Genomic DNA, 12,118 nt, shown 5'->3' with positions numbered 1-12,118 from the left:
ACTTAGCCAAAAAACTGTTTTAAGTCACCTGTGTTTTAAATGCTTTAACATCAGACTAGATCATTACAGTTTCAGAGACAAATGGAATCTCACTGTCTAGTAAGGAATGTGATGGGGTATATTCTGTTTTTCTTCAACATATCTGTCGCAGCCCATGAACAGATACAACTATCTGTCCAATTTTGGAAATGTTTCTGTTATCTCAGAGAGTTTTCAGCCAGAGTGGCTGCTCCCTCCACCCTTATTCAGGCAGTTCCCACAGCTATTCCAGCAGGAAAGCCAGTTGATTGTACTTTACAGGGCTACATCCTGTCCCCTTGTCCCCAGAAGGATTTCAATCTTTCCTTAGAAAACCCCCATCGTGTCACAGCGATATGCGAAAGACTGTGGCTAGGATGTGGTTAGGAAGCAGCGGGAGATAGTTCTCTTGTATTTGGACAGACGTCAAAGGCTGTTCTTCCTCAACTGACTTCTTGAAGCAATTTACTTCAGGTCTTGAGAGACAAAAAGTCACCAGAGGACTTTGTGAGAAGTAATCAGAAGCGTCAGGAATACATTTTTCATAGTTTATTTAAGCAAACCACCTTGAGTTAAAAGGCTAGATACAAGGCTGAACTCAAATCATTTTGAGACTTCATACAAAAATGGTCCCCTTGCTAATTACTTTCAACAAGACACTAAGGAACGCAAAAGCAGCCAGGTCTCTTTCCATCACACTTGGTTGGTTGGTTGGTTGGTTGATATTTCTATACCGCCCTATCCCCAGGGGGTTTGAAACATAATTAAAATAAGATTTCAATAAAAACATTCTTTTTAAACTAAGTTAAGCCCAATTTCGTCTTTATCTTTCTTTCTTTCTTTCTTTCTTTCTTTCTTTCTTTCTTTCTTTCTTTCTTTCTTTCTTTCTTTCTTTCTTTCTTTCTTTCTTTCTTTCTTTCTTTCTTTCTTTCTGGAAAAGCAGAATAAAAACACAACAAATTAATGGGGCATTGTCCTTTTATCTGCTAGAGGACGGGGGCAGGTTGGGGGAGAGAAACAACCATGGAAACAGGCCCTGGCCCCAGCCCTGTCAAAAGGAGATGAGAGCATCTGCCTGGTCAGCGCCAAGCAGGCCTGTCCCTCACCGTGCAAGGTTAGGCCAGGTGGAATGGCCTTGCTGTAGTGAGCCCGAGAAGAGTAGGTTCTTCCCTTTATGCTACAAGCCTTCCTTCCTTGGGCTCACTCCTCTTTTGAGTAAAGACCCACGAGGGAGTGGCCCCAATGGGAGGGCAGCCTACTGGCTGTTGGCCTTCCAGGATTTTCCCTCATAGCTTTAGTGACCAGTCTGCTTCTACTAGAGAACTTTCTGGTAGACTGTGCCCTTAGGTCAGAATGGAACACCTCTACTGGATTTTCTATTACTGTTTCTTTGGATTTCTTTTGGGATAATTTTATATTTAAGATTCTTTTAAAAATAACATTTGGTTTTGATACAAATGTAAAGACTGTTACAAGATGCCCTTTGAGGATCCTCTGGGATGGAAGGATGGGATAGAAATTCCTCAATAAATACAGTAGTACTGGCTCACAAAAGCCAGCTGTGTATTGTTTTTAATGTCACGGGGTAGCTTATTACATGGGGAGGACTTCTTCAGGAAGAGGAACCTGTTGGTTATCTATTGCACAGCAAGATACTTCTCTAAACAAAAGCTCATTGTTACGCTAGTTATCACTCCCCCTCCTTTTTTGTATATTTACGTGTTGATGGTAAGTTGCAATTAACATTTTGACTGTGGTATCTGTGTACAGTACAGCACCCATTTGTAAACCTGTTAATATTATCTTTTTTAAAAGCTGTTTTGTTCACTGGCAACTCTGATAAAATGTTTTGTTTAAAACAGTCTTTGTTAAACTTAGAAGTATTAGAAAGCTAGATGTTGGGAGTTATTTAGGGATTTTCTAAGGAAGCAGGGATTAGTTTTTTTCTCCCAAATGTATTGCTGGCTAAATAGAAACTAAACATCTAGCATCGCAGTCATAAACATGCATATTAAAATGGGTCCCTTGATTTCAGCAGCTCTCACTCCCTTGGGATATCCATGATCCAGAAAGCAAAGACAGGGCTTAATTAAATACACTAACAAGAGATCAGTGAATGGACCTCTTACTACTTTAAAACTAATATAGCATCCCCAGGGAACACTCAGTTTCGAGTGGCATCTTCTTGGGTCTCATTTCAAACTGGGAATCCACGGGGTTTTCCTTTTGGGGCAAGTAGCAGCCCTATAGTGGTTGATTTAGATCAGGGCTCCCCAACTTTTAAGCCTGCAAGCACGTTTGGAAGTCTGACACAAGGTGGTGGGTACCACATTGGGCTGCCATCCTCCTGGTAACTCCTTCTGGAATAACACGTGATCTCCAGTCTACAGAGATCAGTACCCTGGGGAAAATGGCTACTTCAAAGGGTGGCATTATATCTGACTTTCCCAATGTTCCACCTTCAAATCTCCAAGAACTTCCCCACTCACACATGGTATCCCCATTGCTATGAAAGACTGAGCCAACCACAAAATACCAGGGAGGAAGGTTAATCATACTTCTGACGGTAAACTCTTCAGTGTTTCAGGTAGAAGCTTTGTTTAGCGGGAAGACTTTTAAAATGAATATATTTTAAATATTTTCTTTTGTAACCTCAAAATAAATATACACACTGAGCTAAGAAACCCTCATCTGGCACTATACACCAGGCATCTAAAGCATTTATGCAAAGAGGAAAAGGGGAAATGCTTTTCCTGGCCGTCCCGTGATTCCAAGCATTTTTTACCTGCACCATTACTTGTAACATGACCTATGAGGTCATGCCTTCTCTACTGAATTATTTCTCAACTCTTTGCTAGCATGTCTGAGGTCACGCCACCATTTACTAAAGCAATCCTTTTTGATCCCCCCATGTCCCTAAATCCTCTGTGTAGTATGTTCTCCCCTCTCTGGAGAGAAAATTATTTTCCTGTTGTCTCCCCAGCACCTTGGCTTTTATTCAATATTCCATATAGATACTTCCCCCTCAGTCAGAAGAGCTGTAGGAAAGGCAACAACATGCTTGTGGGCTGGTCTATAAGCTAGTAATTCTTCAGACATTTGGAGAAGGCATCAAGGCTCCCTCAAGTAAAAAGAAGAAGTTTGGGGATTATTTTTTTCCATCACTATCTTCAAAGAATTAGAAATATGGTTTTCTTATCCTGCGGATGGTTTACAGTTAGGTATACCATAATATATCACCAGTAAGAAACATTTATTTATGTTTGTTCAATGGCACTGCTGAAACCATCTCTTAAATAAAAAACAAGCCCTTTTCATACATCATTCACTGAACTTCCAGTTTTTTCATACCGTATTACATTATGTTTGCCCACCATCTTTTTTCCAACAGTATCATATATGGTCTTTTCAAATGAGAGTGCTTTGCAAAAATTGACATAAATTATTTATCCGCTTTTCTCCTTGACCACATCCCACTGTGTCTATTAGAATTGCCTCTCTGTATGTAGCGACTGTTCTGGCAAAAGGGAAAAAGGTATAATGCAGACCTGGAGATATGTTGGCATATGAAAGTGGATGAATTATAGCTGTTTCTCCGTGAAAGTTTCCTTTCTTAACTTGCATGCTGGCTAAGAGCACTTTACATTTCTCTTTACAGAAAAAACAGTATGTTCTGCTCATGGTAGATCCAGATGCCCCTAGCCGAGCAGATCCAAAATTCTGTTACTGGAGACATTGGCTTGTCACCAACATCCGTGTGAGTACCAATATTCCTCGCTAGTAGTTTTGAAGATACTGCTTTTGGAGATGTTCACTAAACACCTTATTTGGATAGATCCAGACTTTTCTTGAATGGTTTTAATTCTACTTTATGCTTCATTTGTCGGTTAATCACCAGAGACAATTTCAGTGTAGTTTTTCAGACTATAACTTATAGCTTTTTGCTGAGTTGCAAAACATCGTGGTTGTTACTATATGTGTAAGTCAGGGCTGCGGCCAAAGGGTGGGCAAGGGACTTACGCACTTACATAAAGTACTTCTGCTGCTGCTTTTGCTTAGGGTTAATATTTAAGCTATACATGATTTTTAAATGTTTAAAAGCAACTGAAGATGGGACATGATTTGTATCAGGGCTGTTGCACTTAGTGGGAGGATGCTAATTCTTTTTCCCCTACACACAATTTCCCCGCCATTCTCTCAAGCTGCTGCCATTCCAATTGGGAAAGAAAGCTAGGTGCCCTATTGTGTTTGTCTTTTTTATTTCCAGTGGTCAGTAAAGCTCAGGACCCAATTTCTGTTGGGAAAATAGCTCAAGAAAAAGGACCAAGCACCAATCCTAAAATGGGCTGCTTTTTATGGTATAAAAATAAACAAGACATGGATCTCCAATGTGACATTTAGTTTTATTATTGTCGTGGGTGTTGGTATTGTTTATCTTTTAATCTTGCTTTTCAGCCAAATTTGGCACCCAGAGTGGTTAACAGGAATTAAGAAAGATCCAAATGTCATTAAAATTCAAGAGCATGGAGTTCATGAAGTCTAATGATTCCAAAACAAAAGATGACTGACTTTTGGAAACGTTTTGGACTGCTTTGTTGATATTACAGCATTGACTTGGATAGTAATGATTGCTTTCTGAGCTGGCATTATTATAGTGTGTATGTGAAGTGGAATTTGCATTGTTAGTATTACTGCAACACATCTTATTTTTTAACTGCGTCACCTTTTATATAGCTGGGTTATAGTGTTTTTTTTCCCTTTAAGGTGCAAGAGTTGCACAGTCTCTATAACCCACTATGTTGTTTATGTGTATGTGCATGTATCAGAGCTAGATTCAGATACAATGGAGAAGTGCCTGTCTTCTTTTTGCCCTCCCCGAGATGGTCTCATCAATGCCTGCTCAGAGCGGAAGGGAAGGGGGCTTTCAGTTGGAGATGGGTCTAGGTATAGTTGATTATGATGAATCCAGCTGCTGAGGTATGTGGTAGCATGTCAGCTCCAAGGAGAATTCCATTTGGCTCACGAGCAGTTCAGAGCATCTCCAAACTTGGTCCTTTGCTTCCAAAGCTTTAAAGTCCAGGACTTGGGTGAAAAACACATTTATACTTGTGTGCAATTTGTATACCTGTTTGACAAAAAAAATTCTGTTTTGTTCAAAGTAGTAATTTTGACATGAAAATGATAGTTGGACTGGACTATAAAATTTATGTTTGTGGCATGCTTCTGCATCCATACACTGAAACTAAATAATGCATTTTAATCAGCTTGCTGTTCAGTGGTTTGACAGTTATATGGCTTATCACAAGTCAGTGTGTTAGGTCTTGAACCTTAAGCCAATAAACGGACTCTGTATTGTTGATCAGTAGCGTTTATTGATAAGCGTCAGAACACCAAAGCTTGGCAACTCCAGTTCTGACAAACCTGGCATTTGCCATCCCCCTTATCCCCCATTGTCCACATCCCCATCCCCCTTATCCCCTCCTAATTTCCCAAAAAGTAGTAAAAGATAGTTTACGGGATCAAGATGCCCCAAGGTCAATGACAGATAGAGATAGAAATCCACCAGGCTTCCTGCCCCCACGAGATAACAGAAACATATCTGTTTCTCATGGGACCAGGGGACCTGGGTGTCAGGGGAAAGCCTTGTTATCTACAAAGTATGTGAAGCCATAAAGTAAAGATCAAGGAAAGAATGCCCCAGATGGCAATGGTAACATATAGCAGACTGATTGTATATATCTTGTAGCAGCATTGATTCAATGTTGCAAGCAGTTACATGGAGGTCGGAATGCATCTCAATCACATAGATATTATTCCCCTGACATAGTGTTGAGGCTGCAAGAAACAGCAGTGTCTGAATCAATGTCCTCATAATTAGAAGTCTAAAGTGCAGATAGTGGAAAAAGAAGCAATGGTCGATTACCCACTGTGGACTGTTCCCTGCCCTCACCTGGTCTGGCATGAAAAGTCACATCAGAAGTGCTCTTGATTTCCCTGCGGAAAGTGAGAAGCACATGTGGAGCAAGAGGAAGCGCAACAGGACAGGGGGGGGGGGGTTGTGCCGATCTGCCTCCTTTCTCGGTGTGCCACGAACAGGAAGCCTGTCGGGACCAGATTTCTTGCCCTTCCGGTTCCACTACGCACCAGAGCGCCAGTGGGTAATCAGCCTACAATTATGGGCTGTCTTGTAACTGGAAATTAGGCCCTGTGTTCCCTGCACTCAATCTAAAGATAGACAGTAGTGGTTTGGGGGGGACTTTGAAAACAGTATGATACAGCCATCTCTGCTAATAACGTGTCCAGGTCATTCTCTTATCTTCTCTTGTCTCTGATCAGACAGGAGGTTTCTCAAGTTAATAAAATCTGTTAAATTTTTAGGGAGTCCTCTTCAAATGAAGATAGAATGCATGTGCTTGTGTGTGGGGGAACAAGGCAAACTCCATTCCTAGCCTATGAACATTCATTTGAGGTAGCATATAGAGCCAATAATACGCACGTAAAAATGTAGCTTTTCTTTACATGATTGAAGCCAGAGTTCTCAAACACGTGGGTGTAGACCCGTATACATTTATTCAGTTGAACATGACTGAATCCAGAGGTGGGGAGGGGAGCTTAATTCTATGATCTTACTCCACCTCCTCTTATATACATTCATCCTACCCCTAGAGATCACCTGAAAAGAGCCTGTCACTAACTTATCATTCAAACTTGGAGAGGTGATTTTACTTTGTGCTTCTGAGTAATCATAGTTCTCTTGACTAGAGTAGTATGAACTTTAATTCAGAAGGTTTTTTTTATTATTTTGTTTTTTATATATAGAAGTTGGGGGGGATTTTTAGTGCCAGGAAATTCTGCAATATAAAAGACAAGAGAAGCACAGCTATTACTACTATTTATGTCCACTAATTCTGTTGCACTGTCTCTGACCTTTCTCAGGGAAGCGCCATTTAGAAAAGCTGCTTATTTCTCTGTATGCCTCCCTGTATTTTGTAATGTGTTTAAAAGTGTAGATGTTTTCAACTCTCGTTTGATCTAATAATCTCTGTGCTAAAGTCTAATTAAGATATCAATTAATTTGCAACCTGCATTTAATAAGAAATATCTAGTTGTTCTCCTCTATTATGCTCTGAAATTACTGCCAAGGGCTTTTTGTACAGATACCTTAATTAGACTTTTTTATTGTTAATGGGAATATTGAGCAAATTAAAATTGGATATTAATACTTTCCATGATTTTCATAATTGGCTGAAGAAACAAAGCATTCAGAATAATTGTAGCAGCTTGTGTACAATTTTACTCCTATACAATTTTTTTTCCACAGGAATCCTTATGCATTCCTTAACAATAGGGTCTTGAAATCTCTCCTTAATTTCAATATTTATTAATTTATTAATCACAAAAAAAGCTGGAGTGAACACTCCTCCTTCTGTATGCAGATCTCTTTAGTGTGTTAGCTCTTGCTAATTATTGTAATTACAAATAACTTTTGAGGCAGGCAAGAAAAGTCTGAAATTCAATACAGTTCCCCTCTGAAAAGCAACTCTGTTAAAATGGCATGGTGTAGCTTCTCATTGCACTGTGGTAGCTCAGTTTTTATTCACAGCTACAAGGCTATAATTGAGAGAGGAAGAAATGTGCTTACCTGTTTTTTTTTCAGAACTACTCAAAGGCAAAGCAACTAATTTAAATCAGAAACAGAAAATATGTGTGCATCTGTGACTCCCATTTATATCTTAGCAGCATTTTTAGGAAATCTGCAAAAGGCACTGATGAAGGTTAACCTATACCAATGTCTGACATATAATAAAGATTTTATGGACTTAAAGTTACCTTTCAGTCAGTGACTACTATTCTTTTCAAAATACAAATCATTTGAGATATCTTTGGGCGAATCCGCTAAGTGGCCTCTCCACTAAGAGGCTTTTTCTTATACAGATTCCCTCTTTCTCCCTTAATCTAATGTTGTCACATGCCTTTATCAACCAATCATTGTTTTTAGTTGTTTACACTGCAGTGGCATTGTGATTATCGGAAAGGTCCATTGCACCTGGCTCTCGTGCCTATTAGGAAGAGACCTGTTACTTTATTCATTTTTATAAACTTCCAATTTCTGCAAAAACAACAGGACATATATCGGTCAATAATGGTTAAAAATAACCAGCAGCAATAAAATGTGTATTGATTGCAGTAATCAGCTGTAGCAACATAAAAGATATTTAAAAGGCCAATAATAAATGTTAAAAGACCTGTGCAATAATTGAAAAGGCCACTTGCAGAAAAGGTTGATGTTTAAAGACCACTACAAGTAGCACATCAACTGGATTCCTTCTCCATAGCCATTAGCTTGGCACTGAGCCAGTAAAGCCTTTGGTGCCAAAGAAAGACATTTCTTTTTTTACCCAGGGCTTTTATGAAGTCTCAAACATGGGGAGCAGGGCCTCCATAGAAAAGTGGTGGAGAACCTCACACAAGAGAAAGCAGTCCTTTAGGTATCCTGATTTGATCCTATACCCATGGTGGCGAACCTTTGGCACTCCAGATGTTATGGACTACAATTCCCATCAGCCCCTGCCAATTGGCCATGCTGGCAGGGGCTGATGGGAATTGTAGTCCATGACATCTGGAGTGCCAAAGGTTCGCCACCACTGTATACTGTTTAGTGCATTTAACACTTTGAATTAGACCTGGAAGTGAACTAGAAGCCAGTGTCAGACTTTTCGGACTAGTAAGATGTGCTCCAAATAATTTATGCCAGCCAGCAATGTTTTCCACCAAGTGTATCTTTGGGAAAGTCTCCAAAGGCTCCCCAAAGTCCTGTGTGTTAGAAAGCAAGCAGGTTTTGATAAATTCAAGAGGTATAAATGAGAATTTATTTGGAAGAGAAAGAAGGAGATGAAGGCCAAAATCTTTCTGGTCTCGGATATGCTGTTCTTGAACTCTTTTGTCCCCGATCTGCTGTATGACCAAAGTGTCTGGTTCTTTTTTTCCTCTTTCCTCTCTGCAAAATGGATCTGAGGCCATCCCTACAGACAAGACTTGGCTCGCTAGCATCAAAATATTCAGTGTCATTGTGCCGCATTGTTTTGGCACCACCCCAAAACTCTTCAAGCTGAATTCCGTCGTGTAGGGTTTCAGCCAGAACTTTGCCCCATCCTGTTGTAACTTTTAACAGCCTAATCTATTGAATACCTTCTGTTACAAAATTCACCATTCATTGCTTATCACCATTGACGACAGTGTTTCTCAAACTGTTGGTGAGAGGCTGCTTTAACTCCAATTCAAAATAATGTATATTTGTTAAAAAAATATGTTGCTACAAAGTGGAATAATATCTTTTGATGACTGTTTTTAAAGCCCTTTAGGTTTTCATGGTAATTTGCAGTGTAAAATTATTTAGAGATAAGAGCCAAATTAGCTCTCAAAGGCGGGAGGTCGATATGTCCCGTTATCCATGCAAGCAGTGTTTAAATATAATCAGCCTTTACTCTAATGCAGCATAATTGTTCATTTGAAATAGCTTTTTTTTACTTCATTCAGTGAGTCATTAAAATATACTAAAGATAATGCAGCAAATTAGAAATAAATTTATCCTGCATGTGCTTAGGAATATCAGGTAACTAAGCAGAGACTGAACCGGTTTACATAGGAATCCAGTGAACAATGTTTACTTCGGTGGTTGTGATTTTTCTGGGCTGCTTTCCAGGCTGCGTGGCCACGGTCTGGTAGATCTTGTTCCCAACATTTTGCCTGCATCTGTGGCCGGCATCTTCAGAGGTGTATCACAGAGAGAAGATGCTGGCCACAGATGCAGGTGAAACGTTAGGAACAAGATCTACTGGACCATGGCCACACAGCCCGGAAAATCCATAACTACCTGTTGAATCCGGCCGTGAAAGCCTTCGACAATACAATGTTTACTTTGGAAACCTTTTTTCTGGCAGTGGAGGACAGATAAGAGCCTAAGAACATCATGGTTAATAGCTTCTGAAAGATCTACCTTCCATCAGTTAATAGATGCCAAAGTACTAGTAGGAGCATATCGACATAACTCAGAGTCCACCCTTTTCTAGTAATTGGTTGATAAAACTTTAGGAAGTTGTCAGGGGAATGATAATGATGGATTTTGTTCATATGGCATTTATAAAGAAATTTCAGATTCCTTAATGCCGTTTTGTTAAATTTGTGGCTAATCATTATAATAAGGACAGGAGGGTATCCTTTTTGCTGTGATAGCTTGTTTTGTTTGTATATGTTTTGAGTATCTTTACTAATAGTTGATTATTTCTGAAATCCACCCCCTTCTAATTTTGATTTAGAGTGGTTTTTGATTTGAAGAAATTAAAATATGCTGCAGTACTGTGGATTTTGTACCTTTGTGAGAATTGAATTAAAAGAACAGATGGCTAGTGTCATTGAAAAACTTATCCTCTGTCAGTTTCTCTTATCCCTTTTAAAGCAAAAATAAATAGATAACTAAACAAATAAAGCCACCTGACGACTGATTTACACATTTTGGGAGAATTAAGTGGAAATAAAATGGAAGAATGGAAAGCTAATAGTGTTCAGATTGCCACAGAGGTTCACCTTCTGACTTGCTCCTCTGTGTTGAGCACTCTCTGCAAATGGAAAACAGGGATAGTAAACAACAAGAGGAGACAGAAGCCCCCCCCCCCCCCGCCCGATATGTTGGTTTTCTATTTCCATAAAGTTTTTTAACATGAAGAGAACTGGAACCTGATACCTGAAGAGGTATAGTCCATTCTACCTGTCAACACTTTTCCCTCTTATTCAGCAGCATTTGTGTAAAGCAGGCCTGTGCCAGCAGCCGTCACTGCATTCTGTGCCAATGAATTCCACAAAGTAACTTTAAAGTAACAGTGGCATAGTGGTTAAGAGCAGGTGCACTCTAATCTGGAGAACCGGGTTTGATTCCCTACTCTGCCACTTGAGCTGTGGAGGCTTATCTAGGGAACTAAATTAGCCTGTGCACTGCAACACACGCCAACTTGGGCTAGTCACAGTTGTTTGGAGCTCTCTCAGCCCCACCTCTCACGGGGTTGGGGGGGGAGGAAAGGAGTTTGTAAGCCCCTTTGAGTCTCCTTACAGGAGAGAAAGAGGGATATAAATCAAACTCCTCCTCCTCCTCCTCCTCCTCCTCCTCCTCCTCCTCCTCTTCTTCTTCTTCTTCTTCTTCTTCTTCTTCTTCTTCTTCTTCTTCTTCTTCTTCTTCTTCTTCTTCTTCTTCTTCTTCTTCTTCTTCTTCTTCTTCTTCTTCTTTCCCCACTCCCTCTTTCACACTTATTAAAACCTTCTAGAGGAGACTTGGTTCCCTTATTTTTCCTACATAACTGGCTAGGCTTTGTTCTCCATAGTGAGAGCTAGCAATGTCCCACAAGTCTCTGTTTGCTTTTGAGACTGCTGGTGGTAAGCAATGGCTCGTGACAAGACTTTATTTCAAACACACATGGGTGGAACAGTGTCCCAACCGAGGCTGTGTAAGGTACGGGCAGGCAGCCTTGTCTCTTAGCGCTCCAGGTGTTCTCATTAAGTACGCTTTGATGCCTGAAGGTGAAGCAGCAGGGATGGTAAAGGAAACAATCTGTTCAGTGAAGGAACATGGTATGGAGACAGCTGTTCCTTCTGTGCAGTACGGCAGCAGTGTGAAAAGCATGCCCCAGTAGGATGTTAGGCTAGCAAGCTGCTTCTGTGACACTAAGAACATGGCTGTTTTCATCAGCCATGATCTCTTAATCATCTCTCTGTGTGTCTGTCTCTCTGCTGGGTGTGTGTAGAGTTGTGCAGAGGGAGGGACAAATTGCCGCATCTTTCCGTGAAAGGACCAGGCCTCCACTAAAAGGGAGGGAGGAGTAGCTCTTTGCATTGGGGGCCACCCATCTCCTGAGGATTTTGCAATCAGTTTCTTTTTTCTGTTGGTTGACTTTCTCAGTAAATTTCCTCTTATTGGCTGATGAATAGGTTCTGGGTTGCAAGTGTCACCATAGAAACAGGTGCTATCTTAAGCAAACAAGACTAACATTAATAGTGGCAGCATTTTTCAGAAACGGGGCCAGAGGTTTGCTAGGTGTAGGTTTGGCTAACT

At 40.3% G+C, this 12,118-nt stretch overlaps 1 protein-coding gene across 2 annotated transcripts in view; it reads left to right on the top strand.

Moving 5' to 3' along the window:
- PEBP4 (phosphatidylethanolamine binding protein 4) overlaps positions 1-12,118 on the top strand; it is a 232,201-nt gene that overhangs the window by 76,611 nt on the left and 143,472 nt on the right. For both annotated transcript variants that reach the window (XM_048512929.1, XM_048512928.1), the window contains exon 4: positions 3,677-3,775. In XM_048512929.1, the coding sequence (XP_048368886.1) occupies positions 3,677-3,775 (99 nt within the window). The remainder of the gene's footprint in view (positions 1-3,676; positions 3,776-12,118) is intronic.

Source organism: Sphaerodactylus townsendi, linkage group LG12, assembly GCF_021028975.2.
Source record: "Sphaerodactylus townsendi isolate TG3544 linkage group LG12, MPM_Stown_v2.3, whole genome shotgun sequence".
NCBI classification, from domain to species: Eukaryota; Metazoa; Chordata; class Lepidosauria; order Squamata; family Sphaerodactylidae; genus Sphaerodactylus; species Sphaerodactylus townsendi.
Note: the sequence above shows the minus strand (reverse complement) of the source record. Positions and strands in the feature narration are given on the sequence as shown.